The sequence below is a fragment of the Rattus norvegicus genome, chromosome 5, assembly GCF_036323735.1.
Source record: "Rattus norvegicus strain BN/NHsdMcwi chromosome 5, GRCr8, whole genome shotgun sequence".
In the NCBI taxonomy this organism is placed as follows: Eukaryota; Metazoa; Chordata; class Mammalia; order Rodentia; family Muridae; genus Rattus; species Rattus norvegicus.
This window is the reverse complement of record NC_086023.1, coordinates 170,106,178-170,122,034: the sequence shown is the minus strand read 5'-3', so window position 1 is coordinate 170,122,034 and position 15,857 is coordinate 170,106,178. Positions and strand designations below refer to the sequence as shown.

Sequence of the window (15,857 nt, the reverse complement as noted above, 5' to 3'; positions counted from 1 at the left end):
TCCAGCTCTCCTCTGATTTCTGCTGTTCTCAGGGCCCTTCAGCCAACCCTCCTGCAGGGTTCTGTGCTCTGAGCTACAGTTTGAGGTATCAGCCTCAATCCACAGGGAGCCCCAGCTCCTATGATGCTGTCTGCCCATCACCCTATTAAGGTGAGGGCAGGCTGTTCAGGTTAAGCATGAATTTCCTTCCACACCAGGCCTGCCCTGCTCCCAGTAGAACATTCTCCCTTAGTCTCTGGACAAGCCACCTTCTAGGTCTCAGAGGTCTCTCAGGCACCAGTGTGTTCTCTGGGACAATTCACCTTGACCAGTCACTGCCTCATGCCTCAGAGCCAGAAGCCAGGAAGAACCCCAATGTAACCAGAGTGGCACTCCCGCCATTAGAGAGGGGATACAGGAGGTTCCCATCCAAGAGCCCTCATGCCAGCTGCTCTTGGAAAGACCCACAGAGTCTACAGAAAGCACAGAAACGCAGGCCATGAGGACACCACTGTGCCTTTAACTCACTGGGTTTTACAAAACCCTTAATCCCACTTGCTGGCAAAGCCCCCCACCCCACCCCAAAGCCTTCTGCCTGAGTTCTGAGATCAGGCAGCTTCCAGCTGACCAGGGTCATAACGGCATGTGGAATTGCCCATAAATACCTTACATAAATACAGACTGGACTACATTTCCAGGTAAACAGTTGGCTGGCCGCAGCAGTCCATGGCTTAGCACCAGAAGGACCTAGCAGGCAGGTGGGGCCTTGCTTATCCCCACCCCAGATCCCTGAAGAGAGCCAGGATTCCACAGCGCAGCCTGCAGGGTCCCCATGTAAACAGCGGCCTGAGGCCCAGTCCACTTCCCTGGATTCCTTATGTTCAAAGGAGGCCTTCTTCCCCATGACCACAGAGCCCTGATGTGTGGCTGCGTCCACAGAGATCCATGGCTTTCCAGGAGAGGCATGGACTCAGATGTCCCACCTGCGTCTTCTCAGTCTCCAGCAGAGGCCTGGGTCCCTTGGGCTGGAACACAGTAGTGGACATCTGTGGGTGTTCCTCTGATTTAGTGCTTCATGGCCCTGCTGCTGGGGTGCTGGGGTGCTGGTCTGCTAGAGGATATCTGTGTGGGCACTGAGGACATGTGAAGAAAAAAAGGGTCAGCAACCAGGTGGGGTGGGAACAGCCACCCTCCAGGCTGACATTGTCTTCTTCACTCATCAACGAAGCCTGGTTAAGGCAGTAGCCTATACCCCCACGCCCCATGGTCCAGCCCCATCTCCAAGGTTCAGGTTCGGAAGGTATAGGGAAGCAGAAATGTTCACCCTCGTATGGGTCTCCTCCTCCGGTCTTAACCAAAGAGCAGCCCCTGGGCAAGCACCTATTGTCTAAACTCTGGGCTGGGAATGGGCTCCCAGGGATCTGCGTGACAGATAGCTGCCCCCAGTAATGGGGCAGTAAGGCCTCAGTCACCTACACTCACAGGAACCAGCACAACCTTCTCCATCCTACTATAAGCAGTGGGAGTGGGGGTTGAGGTCTGAGCAGCTCCGATCCTGCCAACTTCCAAGAGGGGTGGGAGCAGGGCTCTGAGGCTGGTGGGAAAGGCTTCATCAAAGGTTAATCTAATGCCACCCCAGGGAAAATGGCTGGCCCAGGAATCCCAATGGCCACAGTACCCTCCCCACAGTCCTATTTTCAGAGACGTGCTAAATGTCTATGCTCAATGCACGTGGGATACCCTAGGGTGTAGTACCACATTTGACCACCGGGGGTCACTGTGGGTAGCATTATGTACCCAGGCACCAGTCAGCAAACTACACCCTAACCCCAAACAGCTCCCTTGCATAGTGGCTGTTAACAGTTTGAGGCCGTGACCACCTTGGAGAGCCTAAAAGTAATTCACTTATACACAGTATGCAGTCTACACTGGGGGTCGCCAAGCTGAGGACTCCTGAGTCTGGGTCCTCACCTCTACCATGACCCACACTGTAGAGAACCATAGCTAGCCTCCCTCCTCCCTCTGCAGAGATCCTTCTCAACACCTTCAGCAGACCATGGAGAGCCAACAAGAGAGCCAATAAGGGCTTGGGCTATCCGCAGGGGTGTGGTATTCCCAGCTCTGCCTTGCAGGTGGGAGGTACAGTGCTGCAGAGCCTTGGGGACAATGAGGGTCGAGGAAATACTGTCTCAGCTCTGCATGTGGATACACACAGGCACAAGTACATAATAAGTCATAAGTACACACATGGACTGGAGCATACGTGCCTGGCACAGGCATCCACAGGTAACACATGCATTTGAATTCAACCCAGTACACATACCTGGTGCATAGACATCACTGGAACATGCATATGTTCATGATGCACAAAAAAATGTTGGCACACACATAGACCTGAAGTCATGTACACATGGAGCATACACATACCTAAAGCACGCATATGCCTGAAGAATGTATACATGGGAAACATACCCAGAAAATGCATAACTGAAGCCCATGCACAACCCATAGAACATGTACCGTGAGCACACACCAGGAATATGCATATCTGCTCTGAGGGACTGTAAGGTATGGAGGTTGGGGTACTGCACCCCTGTGGATAGCCTAAGCCCTTATGGTATCTCTTGTTGGCTCCCCTGGCCCAGTTTGCTGAGGTTTTGGGAAGGATCATGCATGTACCAAGAGGATATGTGTATACACATCTGGAGTGCACACACACCTGGAGTAGGCACACACCTGGAGCATGCACACACCTGGAGTACACACATATCTGGAGTACACGCACACACCCGGAGTAAACACATACACCTGAGTGTGCACACACCTGGAGTGCACACACCTGGAGTATGCACACCTGGAGTGGACACACCTGGAATGTACAAATATCTGGAGTGCACACATACCTGGCGTACACACACACCTGGAGAATGCACACACCCGGAGTGCACACATACATACCTAAAGTGCACTTACACCTGGAGTGCACACACACCTTGAGTGCACACACCAGCAGGACACATATCCAGAGCGCGCGTGCGCGCGCGCACACACACACACACACACACACACACTCATAGTGCATGCATAGTTGCCCCACATGCTTGTGTCACTGCTCTGATGTGCTGGCACATGTGCACATGAAATAGCTCACACCACAGGGATGTACATGCATATACTGGCTAACATACATCTTTGCTCACAGATACGTGGGCATGCATGCATTCATCACCCCCATACTGAATGAATCACCCAGTCAGGCCTGCATATGGATCTGTGTCATCTGCAGTATCACTCTGGAGAAAGCATTGATGCTCTAGGCTGGCAGTGCAACCCGTTCCTGCCCATGAGAAGTGGCTTGAGGCCTACTCATCACCACGGGAGCTGTGTGGACTCTGGGTGCCAGGAAGGGATGGCCAAGTTTCTCACTGATCTGACTCCACCACTTGGTATTGGGACAAGAGGGTGGATGCCTGGCCAGAGATGGGAGTCTTCGACTCCTCCCATGGGGACCTGACTCACCTTCCCGGCAAGTGGGTCCCATGTAGCTGTCCACACAGTGGCACTGCCCACTGATGGGGTCGCAGTCGGCCCCACCCCCGCAATCACAGCGCAGGGCGCAGCCCGGCCCAAAGCGGCCCCTTCTGCAATCTGTATAGGCAGGAGGTAGGAGAGAGAAACGTAAGCACCATCACGTCTGCCTGGACCTGCGTAGAAAGCTCAGGTGGGATGATGTCCTATGGGGAAGGAGCAGAGGAGACCGTGGGCCTCAGTTTCCCCTGAAGAGGATGACAGTTCCTATTAAAAGTATCTGTGCTCTACAACCTTGAGCTCCTAAATGGAGGAGCACTAGTCCACACGTATCCCTGCCTGGGGCCTGAGTTGGTAAAGCAGTAGCCACAGCTGCTGTCCCCAGGGCTGGATGAATCAAAAAGTCACTAGGTCAGTTTTGCGACCCCAGTGCGACAGCCCCCATCCTCAGGCAGTCTGGTCTGAAAGGGTAATGGCAGCGACTGTTAGGTCAGGAACATATTTCTACCTCACTGGGGCCATTCTTGTAATAGCCAGACAGAGTCCCAAGACTCTAAGCTACCGCAGAGCAGGACCCTAGCCTTGGCAGCCCTGGTGGATGTCTATGCTTGTTCTGTATCCTGTTCTGGTCACTGCCACGGCCCTCAGAGGTTGCAGGATGAAGCAGAGATTACAGGAGGGCACAGTGCCTAGTCCGAGGCCTGGCATACATGCAGTCAACCCACAGGATTGATATTTGCTATTGGGGTACACCAACCCCCACGTCCCGTCCTAGGAAGGACCCCCACACTCACCCAGGTCACATGCGGCTCCTGTCCGCCCAGGCGGGCAAAGGCAGAGGCCGCTGATGGGATCACAGGGCACACCCGTGTGGCAGTTACACTGCTGCAGGCAGCCATCTCCAAAAGAGCCTGACTCACACCCTAGTAGAGGCAGTGGGATCAGTGTTCCCGTCCCCCAAATTAACCAAGACAGGAAAGGGTATAGGGGTCTGGTGGGGGCCGGGAACACTCACCCTTCTCACAGAACTGGCCATGGAAGCCAGCAGGGCAGAGGCACTGGCCACTGACAGGGTCACAGGGGGCTCCCTGTTGACACTCACAAACTCTCTGGCAACCAGGTCCATGGAAGCCGGAGGGGCAAGCTGGAGAAGGATCCTGGTTAGGCCAAGTCAAAGGCAGCAGAAACCCCTCATTTTCCCGCAGTGGGCAAAGGACCAAATTCCAAGAGCTGAGAGAGGCCCTTTCCTGTGTGTCCTAGCCTCCCTCCCTCCCTCCCTCCCCACTGTAGCTCCAGCATGCCAACCAGGGCTCACAAGGTAGAGGCATCAGAAGGAGCTGGCATGGGAGCCCATCTCTTCCTGTCCTGTGTGACCCTAAGCAGGCACCTCCAGCCTCAGAACCTGGTCATCCCATCACTATCTCTCCCCCATGAACAAGGCCTGAGAAGATGGCCACTGTTCTCATGAGCCAGGACCAGCCTAGATAGTACACACAAGGGAAGGGGACAACCCCACTCACAGTGTTCACAAGCTTGACCGTAGAAGCCAGGGCCACAGAGGCAAGCGCCCGTGGTAGGCTCACAGCTGCCATTGTTCTGACAGAAACACTCCAGGAGGCAGGCAGCACCATAGCGCCCAGCAGGGCAGGCTGTGCAGGGATGGGACAAAAGGATTCTTAGGTATTCCCCGACCTGCTGCCTCTACACAGACCCACAGACCCCCAAACTCTGCCTCCTCCTCAGGGTCCAGAGCAAGGCTCTCCCTGTTCAATATTCAGTCCAGCTGCCCCTTACACTCACCGTGCTCACAGTGAGGCCCCATCCAGCCCAGGGGGCAGGAACAGCTGCCGTTGGTAGCATGACACAGGCCCCCATTCCTGCAGGCACACTTGAGTTCACAGCCCTTGCCAAACCGGTCCTGGGGACAGCCTAGGGGCAGATGGCAGGCGAACTGAGGACTCTGGTCAGGGTTGTACATGTACACAGACTGATGTTCATTCGACAAATGCTTCCTGAGCTGCCTGGAGCTGGTTTTTCCTTCCATCACAGAATCCATCCTTCATTCAGAATCCTGGGCAGCCAGCATGAGGTCTGATCTGAGGGTCCCTCTAAGATAACCCTGTCTTCAGGGGACTGTAAGTAAGCACCCGCACAGCCAGCAAGGAGTCAGGAAGGCTTCCATCACACTTCCTCGGGGCTGAGAATGTGTGCCCGGGAGACGTGTACCCAGGACCAGGCATGGCCAGCCGTGTTTACTCAGAGGTGGCTTGCTGACTACTTTACACGCTGCTGTCTTTTCAAAGAGTGAGGTGGGACCTGGGGACATCCTGGCTTCAGCCTGGCCTTGGACTTCTAGTTTTTGACTACACCAGTCCTAGGCTGAGAACAAGGGTTCCTAGAACAGCCTTTGTGAGGACTACAGGAGGAGCCTCTAGTGTGCCCTTGGGACCGGGCACACTGACAGGAGCATGGGTCATGATCACTGTCCCCTGGTCTACCCATGTGCCACTACCCCACCTCTACTGGGGTCCCTGGGGCTGGAGAAAAGGACCAGAAAATGTCCTTCCCAGAAGACATCGCTATCAGACTCGGGAGGGGTTCCACTGGCCACAGAAATGAGAATAGGCCACGAAATAAACCAGCTCTCAAGAGTGCTGAGTGGGTGGGGACCCAGTTGGCATGGGATGGCCAGTTTGCCAGCAGGGCAGACTGTCCACGTGGTAAGGGACTGATCCCCAGCCCCAAGGTTTCCAGGGAATTCACAGTGGCTGCGAGTATAAATGTGTCCCTGAGGAATGGGCACACCCCCTCCCGTGGTGAGCTCACTTCAGCAGCCTGCTCCATAGCTCGATGACACATCTGTGAGCTATGCACACGCTCAGCCCCCCAGCAGACACTCACCATGCTCACAGCGGACCCCCGTCTTCCCGGGAGAACAGATGCAAGCCCCCGACACCGGGTCGCATGCCGCCCCTTGCCTGCATGCACACACGTGGGCACAGCTGGGGCCAAAGCGACCCTGTGGACAGGCTGTGGAGAGGGGCAGATGAGTCGTTGCTTCTGCTTTGACCACACCCGTCCTAGGCTGTACTGGCCCCAGTGACAGGACAATAGAGACAGGGGTCAAACCACCAACTCCCGGCATCACCCATCTTCCTCCATGAATAGGTTCTGCTGGGAGCTGGGCCCCAGGCCACCTCTACAGAGACACACTGCCACAACACTCCAGCTCTTCCTCGATTCCAAATTGGAAAGGTCCCATGTGACCCAGGGGAAAGTCCCTTTCCTGGACAGGATGCTTAGACACGGGATTGTGCTCAGGTATCTGGGACAGAGCTAGCCAGAAGCCGGGGCCCTCTGTGGTCACACCTATGCCTTCCCAGAGCCCTCAGTGCCACTCTAGCTTAGATCAGCAATGGGGGACTCGAGAATTAGGGAAGCAGATGGGCAGGGGGCTGTGCTTCTATAGGCTGGCCCCACTCCCTTCCCTAGAATTCAGCAATACACTACCCAGCCCTGCAACCCGGGTCCTCACCAAGGCTGCAGTCGGCCCCAAGGAACCCAGCAGGACAGTAGCAGGCTCCCGTGGCTGGGTCGCAGGTCCCACCATTGAGACACTTACAAATGTGTTCACAGCCCGGCCCATAGCGCCCAGATGGGCATCCTGCAGGGAGAGAGAGGGTCTGCTACACAAGCTGGATGCGGACTCGAACATGCAGCACCCCTGAGCAGGCCAACCTTGGGAGCTGCCCCCTTCCCCTTGCATATCAGTGTCAGACAGAACCCCAGATCCCCGGACTCACTTTGCAGACAGCCGGTGCCATGGTAACCAGCGGCACACGTGCAGACCCCTGAAGCAGGGTCGCAGGCCCAGGTCTCACCAGGACACTGGCACAGGTGCTCACAGTCCTTTCCAAAGGTGCCAGGCTGACAAGCTAAGTATAGATCAGATAGGGTCAGGTCTGGCTTAACCCTCAGGGATCCCCCAGTTGTCCCTCACCACAAAACAGAAGTTAGGGGAGCACCTACCCTGCTCACAGCTAAGCCCAGTAAAGCCGGGTGGACAGCGGCACTCCCCAGTGACATGGTGGCAGGAGGCATTGGGTGGGCAGAGGCAACGCTGAGCACAGGCCTCTCCAAACCATCCGCGTGGACAGGCTGTGGGAAGCGTAGAATGGGGTGAGTTTTCTGGGAACTGAACAGAGGGGAGCCCTGAGGTGCTTATGCAGCACCAACTTCCTCCCAGCGCCCTCCCAACGGTCCATGAACGGTTATCTCTGCTTACCCTGCTCACAGTGTGGGCCCCTCCATCCTGGAGGACAGAAGCAGGCCCCTGTGACATGGTGGCAGGAGGCACCTTTCCGGCAAGCACAGTGTTCCTCACAGTGAACCCCAAACGTGCCACTGACGCAGGCTGTAGCATGAGAGACAGAAGGCTTGAGATTACAAATCCAGGGCCTCTGCCTCTCTGGAGGGCGAAGGAGAGGCAGGGAAGAGGCACTGGATTGCCCTGAGGCCCTCCTGACTTGGCTTCCCGGCATCAGCAGCCCCAGGCTTGGTTCTGAGCCAAGGGTTCTCTAGGCTGGGTCTGAAAACCGCAGTAGCTATGCAGAAGGGGGAACGGAGAGGGGAAGACTCAGAGAGGACAGATGGGTAGTATACAATCCAGTGTCCACTTGTCCAGACGCTGAGGGGGTTTGAGGCCTGGAGGGAGAACAAGGACCATGGGCACAAAAGCCACAGCCTGGGCAGCCTCTTGTGATCATAGAGCCTTGGGCGGTACAGGCTTCAAATCCAGAGACCACGGCTTTCTCGCTGAAGCCTCTCTCCAAAGTAGAAGCCAACCAGCCAATCAGAATAGCCTCTTAGGTCCAGCAGGAAGGCCCTGAACCCATTTAACTGTGGGCTACTTGGTGAGAACCAGCCCCGGTCCATATCTTCAGTAAAACTGGGTCACCCATGGCAGAACCTCCCAGCTTCCCGGACCCCACTCACAGCTCTGACACTTGTCCCCAGTCCAGCCAGCTGGGCAGAGGCAGTGGCCGGTAAGCCGGTCACATATGCCCCCGTGAAGGCAACTGCAGTTGAGCTGACAACCGGCTGCATAGTGTCCAGGAAGGCACTCTGCAAAAGCAGGGGTAGCGGTGAGGGTCTGTCTAACTTTCTGGGCTAGGGCTTTGCCCAGGAGATACCAGCTCCACCATCCTGCACCTTGGGTGGAAGGGAAAACACTACAGCCACCCCCCTAGGATGCTGCCCCTTTGACAGGATGTCCTTCTGTCCTGAAGGATGTCTACCACCCAGGCTAGATAGCTCACCGTTCTCACAGGCCAAGCCGGTCCAACCCTCTGGGCACGTGCACTGGCCCAAGATGGGGTCACATCTCCCTCCGTTGCGGCAAAGACAGGAATGCTGACAGTTCTTGCCATACAGGCCAGGAGGGCAGGCTGAGGCCCAGAAAGCAGAAGCAAGCCTCAGCATCCGGCCAGCAGAGACCTTTGCAGTCCCGTAAGTTTCCACACATCCCCAGAGCCCAACCTGACTTTCCAGTTGGAGCCTTACCAGGCCGGCTCTATGATGCCAGAGCCCAGGCTTGTCCTAGACCCACCAACTTAGCCTTAGGGGCATGACATTAAAGGTCACGGTCAAGCTCCTTTCTAAAAGCCATGCTGACCGATGAACGCGCTCTACCTACCCACCCATACTATGCACACACGTCCCTCATGGACCTACTGAGAGGCCATTACCCAGGACTGGACCCTGAACTCCCACGCAAGACTTACCCTGCAGGCAGGTGGGTCCCATCCAGCCAGGGGCACAGTGGCATTGCCCTGTGACAGAGTCACAGGAGGCCCCATTGAAACAGGTACAAATCTGGCTGCAGTTAAGCCCGAAGGTGAGGGGTGGGCAACCTGCAATAGGAGAGGAGCCGTCAGGAACAGAGCCAGGGGACTGAGTAGATCTGCCAGTGTTTCAGGGCCACCTCTCAGCAGAGCAACCATAAGAGCGGTGGACACTTGGGACCTCATGGACAAAGTGATGTTTTCAGTCAGATGCCAGGAAGGGGCCCCCAGGGGTGTTCCCTCCAGTGAAGGACCCATGCTCCCCACAGTACCCAGGATGAGCCCCCTTACATACTCTGGGCACAGCGTGGGCCCCAGCGGCCAGCTGGGCAGATGCATGAGCCGGTGACAGCATCACAGGGTGCCCCGGCAGAGCAGTTGCAGGCACTGTCACAGTCTAACCCAAAGAAGCCAGCAGGACAGGCTACAGACAGAGGTGGCAATCACAAGAGGCTCAGAGCCAGAGATCCTTGCCCAGCCTGCACTCAGCTTACCATGTTCACAGAAGCTTCCCCTCCAGCCGGCTGGGCAGGTACAGGCCCCACTGACATGGTCACAGGCAGCCCCATGCTCACATCTGCACTTCTGCTCACAGCTGGGCCCATAGTATCCCTGGCGACACGCTGAGACACAAAGGCCAGTCTCGTGTCAGATTGGGACAGCAAATCTGGCCAGAGCCCCTGACGAAGAAGGCCCTCCCAACACTGGGGATGCCTGGCCTTACCACACACTCTCCCTACCCTTTCCTGAGATGGGAGGTTAAGAGTCCCAGCCCTTGTCTTTGGGATTCCAGTACGATCTCACCTAGGGCTGTCTCTAAGGCCAGTTACCCTGACCCACTCACAGCCCACATGCAAGTCTTGGAAGCATACAGGGGCCTAGGGACCCCCTGCTCCTCCTCCCTGGCTGGGACAGTGTAGGCAGAATGTTTTGTGCACTGTGTACAGATTATCCTTGTATCGTTCAAATGCTGGTTTCTCCACCCCTATATCTTAGTGCAATCCGGATGTGGTATTGTAGTGCTTACTCTAAGTCTCTCCTGTTTCAAGTTTGTGTAAACACTGCTCCTGTTTATTTGAACAATAAAAGCTGATCAGGGCTGGGCAGAAGAGAGAATAGATTCCAGCATTGAGAGGGAGGGAGAGAGGGAAGTGGGGGGGGTGATTCTCCATGATGTGGGGGTTAAGAAGACGTCATGGAAAAACACACGGTGCAGAAAGAGTCAAATCAATACTAAAATGAAAAGTATCTCTGGGATTTTGGCTGGAAGTAGCCAGATTAGTTTAGAGGATTAGACCAGATCAATGACTGGCCAGTTCCTGTGCCATAAAGCTTATCAAATAAATCTTATAGGCTCTGTCTCATTTATTAGGGAGTTAGCCGGGATAGAGAAAAGACTAACACTTTCAAAAATGAATTCGCAGGACCTCCCTGGCTTCCCATCTGCTACTTCAGGTGAGCCTTAAGTCCCACTGACTGGTGGGAAACAGTACATGCACTAAGCTTGTGCGTGCGTGTGTGTGTGTGTGTGTGTGTGTGTGTGTGTGTGTGTGTGTGTGTGTGTGTGTGTTTACATGCATGTTCATGCCTATGCACACACTGAGAGAGGAGGTACAAGTGCCAGGCCAGTACTCACACTGCTCACACCGTGGACCTTCATAGCCGGCCTCACACAGGCAGAGGCCACTGACGGCGTCACAATTCCCATGGCCCGCACTGCAGTTGCAAGGGTGGATGCAGTCGGGCCCCCAGTGTCCACTGTCACAGGCTGCAACAGAGACCAGCATCACCCTGTGCAATCTGCACAGCCACGTCAGAACACAGGGCATCGGGGAATAGGGTCAAGGAGGTCGGGATCAGTGGACAAAGGACCTACATACCTCTCTGGCAGCTGAGGCCAGTCCACCCGGGGGCACAGCTACAGCGTCCGGTGGTTGGGTCACAATGCCCATCGTTGGCACAAGCACACCTTATCTGGCAGCCAGTCCCGTACCAGCCTGCTGAGCAAGCTGTTGGTGGTAAAGAGGGTGAGCTTAGCAGCCTGGTGTGCCCGCCCAGGGCCGCAGGCTGAGGCCGAGGCCAGACGCGAGTTATACTTACTGTCCTGGCAGCGGCTACCAACAAAGCCAGGGAGACACAGGCAGGTTCCAGTCTCAGGGTTGCAGCTGGCTCCGTGCTCACATGCGGGGCAGATCTCTTGACAGCCGAGCCCCCAACGGCCCTCGGGACAATCTAGAGCCCACACCCAGGGTTAGTTATTCTTTTCATAGCGCCCTAGCCGGCACACTGAACATACCGCTGAAGCTCCCTCTTGCCACAACCGGAAACAGACCACTGTTGCCGCAAAAGACTGCCCAGGAAAGAGGCAGCCTTCAAAGCCCCAGGGCTGTGGGGCACCCACCCATACATAAGTACACCCAACCCCAGGAATAGCTCAACAGCAAAAAGAGCCTGGTACAGATACAAATGCTCCATGCAGGGAGCGGATGGTCCAGGAGGGTACAGTGCAAAGCCACAGCTCTGCAGAGCAGCTGCAGACACCTCCCGTATCCCAGCTTGTCCCAGGATGAATCCCCGAAGAAACTATGAAGGAACCTAACACTTCAGGGTCAGGGCTAAAGTCCTAAATGGTGTGACCACCCAGATCTTGGACCAGAGGTCCCTAAATATGGTCCGGGATGGTATTTTCAAATGCAGTCCAGGGCTGGGGCTGCCTGGGCATGTAGCTGCCACTCACCAGCTCCACAGTCCTCCCCAGTCTTCCCTGGTGGGCACAGACACTCCCCTGTGACTCGGTGACAAGGCGCTCCAACGCAGGAACAGGAACCTGAGCAGTTCACACCAAATGTTCCCACCGGGCACTCTGTATCGGGGAACAGGTGGCTTCAGGCACTCTGCATGCAATTGCCAAGGCTAGGAACTTTCTCTACAGCTCCAGGAAGACCCGAACAGGTTATGAGGATAGAAACATGGTGGGGTTGGAGTTTGGGAGAGATCAGTCTGGACCATAGGCAGGGCAGCAGAGGGCCAGGCAGCCTGTCTTGTCTACCAGAAGCTAAGGTCATCTAGGACCCTGGAGAGCTCCCAGGAGCAAGGGATCACTCTTGCCCCTGGGTAGTCCTCCCAGGGGACCACCTCTAGCCAAGTCAACCAAAATGTGCCAGTCCAGTCCCCTCCCTTCACACCCAGCTCCATGGCCCCAGAGCTGTAGTCACTGCTGGCAGGATTAGGTTAGGAAGTGGTAACTGGTCCATACACGGATTAAGGAAGGACCCCAGATGTCTGGACCCTCACACTCTGCAACTCAAGTCACAACAAGGAATACAGCAGGGCAGGAATCAGGGTGTCCTGGACAGGAATGAACCCAAGAATGTATATGGCCACTCCCTGGTACCTGCTATGGCTCTGGGCACCAAAAAGCCTCACTTGGTAAAGCACCTCTGTGCTCCCTGTAAGAGCCATGCTCTCAGGGCTGGAGGAGAAGAGAGCATGAAAATGGAGTAGGAACTTAGGATGCATGGAAGGCATCCTGCCTGCTTAGTCTCTGCCCACTCTACCCTTCCCTGGAATGAAACGGCAGGCCTGATGCAAAGGTCCAGCAGGCAAGCAGCCATCACCAGGGATCGGGCACAACATGTGTGCATGCTTTAGGTGCCTGAGTATAACACACATGCATGCAAACACATATACACACATGCACACACGCGCTCATGCACACATACATGTGCACACACATGTGTGCATACACCACAGACATACACACATGCACATGCACACACACCACACACATGCACACACACACATTTGCACATGCATGCACAAGGGGCAAACACACAGCACAGACCAGGGAAAGAGCTCAACGCTGATGGTGAGGTGGTCCCTCAGAGCCTCGGGAGCTCTCCCCACTAACTGAGCATGGCCTGGTACCCAGGGCAGCAATACTTTCCAGACCTAATAACAAGAGGAGCCATTTCTGTAAAAGTCTGTATGTCACTTCCTGTGGTATGACCTCAGGGCACTGGAGGCTTTAATAAGTAAAGAAAGAAAAGGGGGTTCCTTTTGGTTTCAGTACAGGGGCCGACCCGAGGACTGGTGGGAAGGAGACTCCCCTGCACACCAGGCCTGAGATGTGGCAGGGAATCTGGAAAAGGAAGACATAGGCTTGAGGGGAAGAAAAGTGTGTGTATGTACAAAGGCACATGAATGTGTGACTGTGTGTGTGTGCATGTGTGTGTGCATGTGTATATGCGTGTGCATATATTTGTATGTGTGTGTGTTGTGTGAGTGTGTGTACATGTGTGTGCATGTGTATGTGTGGGTGAGTGTATATGTGCATGTGTCTATGTGTGCATGTATGTATGTGTGTATATGTATATGTATGTGTGGGGTGTGGGTATGTGAGTGTATGTACATGTATATGTGCATGTGCATGTGCGTGTACGTGTGTGTGTGTGTATGCGCGTGTGTGCGTGTTCTGGGTGGCTCTCTTAGGAGCCTCAGTCCTGTCCACTCCCCAGATGCTTGTACAAATAAGGACACTCAGAGCAGGTGAACAAAGCCTGAGACCATAGAGTCCTGAGAGGAGGTCAGGTCTGGAGATTCTAGACAGAGTTAGAAGCCCTGTGTATTCTCTCTCTTGTGTCATAGAGACCTGAGAGCCCTCACCAGGTCTCATCTCACAGATGGGATTCTGCCAAGCTGACCTATGACCCTGGCTGGTGATGCTGGGGACTTCTCTGCCTTTTTCCCCGACAGGGAAGGAAAAGGAGGGGGTGGCTGGTGGCTCCTGCATTCCTCTCCAACCTTGCCCACCCTAAACTGGTCACACTCTGGCCCTGAAGCCCCCTTTCCATCTGACCAATGGGTATAGACAGCCAATGCCAAGAGACGCTCACCCCTCCCAGCCTGTTGGCAGTGGCTATACTGACCCAAATACACACACCAGGGCCCTTTGCCCCCTCCCCCCCAGGGACCTGTGACTACATGGCTGTATCTCCCCCTGGAAAAGAAGCTTTAAGCCAAACGTCTGAGTGTCTAGCCTAGCATCCCACACGTTACACAGCCTTAGCCTCACTTCAAGGATCCTAGCCCTCAGTACCCCGTCACATGTCCCCTGCCAGTATAGACCACAGCACCTTATTCTCCCTCCTGGTCCTCTAGAGCAAGCTCTCAGCCCATATGTGCTGGGCTGCCAACCAATCAGGATGTGATTTACCAAGCCACCTGCTCCCCAGCCCTGCCTCGTGCCTCCCAGTGACACCTAAGGACCCATGTCACAAATGTACCCTCTGGTCTTGAGGCCCATTCTTCTACCTGCTAATCGTCATTGTCGGGGCTCTGCGCCCACTCATACACCCAGGACTGCAAGTGCACAGGCAGAGTAGGACTCTCTGAAGCATCCCTGCCCCAGCAACCACTCTGCTCCTCCTCACACCTCCCGTCCTCTGGCTCCCTTCTCATCCATCTTGCCCCAGACTCCAGCACAGAGCTTTCCCAGGAACTTCAGTGAGGCCAGTCGTGAACAGTCCTTCCACAGAAGTGCTGGCCCTGAACCAGGCAGGCAGACCAGCTCCTTCCTTTAGCACCTCTACGACAGTCTGGGAACAACACTACCACTGAGCTAACAGTAGGTAAAGGGGCCATTTACACCCAGGCACTGGACCGGCAGCTTTTAGCCATGCACTTTCAAAGCTTCCTGGTACAAGGAACCCCAATCACCGGAACCCCCAGGGGACAGTCACGCACCTTGGCCACAGTCTTCCCCCTGGTAGCCAGGAGGACACTGAGTCCGACACTCGCCACTCACAGGGTCACAGGCCACACCTGGCTGGCAGGTGCAACGGTGTCTGCAGCCTGGTCCAAAGAAGCCTGACTCACACTCTGCAGAGCGAGAGGCAAGACAGAATTGTGAGATGGCCATGAGGTTCTCAATGGCCTTGGGACACCCCCACCCACCCACCTAGAGACTCACCTGCCTGGCAGCGCTCACCCTGGAAGCCGGCCTTGCAGGAGCAGCTACCGTCCTTCGGGTTGCAAGACCTTGTGTGTGACTGCTCGCAAAGGCAGTCCTCAGAACAGCCTGGCCCGAAGGCCCAGGGAGGACAGGCTGAGGACACAGAGCCGTAAGGAGCCTGCCTGCTACAGCACCCACCCCAGCCAGCTGGAGCCAGCAAGGGTGAGAAGGGTATGCTGCTGTAGCCAAGTCCCTTTCCAGAACCTTCTAGGAATCCTGCCATATATATCTGTTCGTGGCCCGGAGACCTAGGGCTATCCCTAGGGTCTGCACAGCTGACATGCTATCCCTAGGTCGTACGACTTTCCAGCTAAGACAAACCTGATTTCTCCTCTCAAGAAACTCTTTCACAGATATCCAACACTACCATCGCCCCCTCTTTCTGCGCTAATCCACCGTTTCCTTCCTTCCCTGAGAGTCAGTGTACCCAGAGATGTGAACTCTGCCAGGGGCTGGGGAGTTGGTTTTGTTGCACAAGCCAAGAGTGTCCCAGA

General features: G+C 55.4%; 1 protein-coding gene across 3 annotated transcripts in view; it reads right to left on the bottom strand.

Moving 5' to 3' along the window:
* Window positions 1-477: 477 nt before the first annotated feature.
* Megf6 (multiple EGF-like-domains 6) overlaps window positions 478-15,857 on the bottom strand; it is a 100,859-nt gene continuing 85,479 nt past the window's right edge. For 2 of the 3 annotated variants that reach the window (XM_039110728.1, XM_039110730.1), the window contains 22 exons: window positions 15,322-15,456; window positions 15,096-15,230; window positions 12,088-12,213; window positions 11,451-11,582; window positions 11,231-11,359; window positions 10,987-11,118; window positions 9,845-9,973; window positions 9,646-9,774; window positions 9,291-9,419; window positions 8,826-8,954; window positions 8,503-8,631; window positions 7,793-7,921; window positions 7,537-7,665; window positions 7,311-7,442; window positions 7,043-7,171; window positions 6,409-6,537; window positions 5,308-5,436; window positions 5,028-5,156; window positions 4,523-4,651; window positions 4,302-4,430; window positions 3,499-3,627; window positions 478-1,112 (listed from right to left, as the gene is read on the bottom strand). In XM_039110728.1, coding sequence (XP_038966656.1) covers window positions 1,045-1,112; window positions 3,499-3,627; window positions 4,302-4,430; window positions 4,523-4,651; window positions 5,028-5,156; window positions 5,308-5,436; window positions 6,409-6,537; window positions 7,043-7,171; window positions 7,311-7,442; window positions 7,537-7,665; window positions 7,793-7,921; window positions 8,503-8,631; window positions 8,826-8,954; window positions 9,291-9,419; window positions 9,646-9,774; window positions 9,845-9,973; window positions 10,987-11,118; window positions 11,231-11,359; window positions 11,451-11,582; window positions 12,088-12,213; window positions 15,096-15,230; window positions 15,322-15,456 — 2,795 coding nt within the window. In that variant the 3' untranslated portion in view covers window positions 478-1,044. 3 annotated transcript variants of the gene reach the window in all.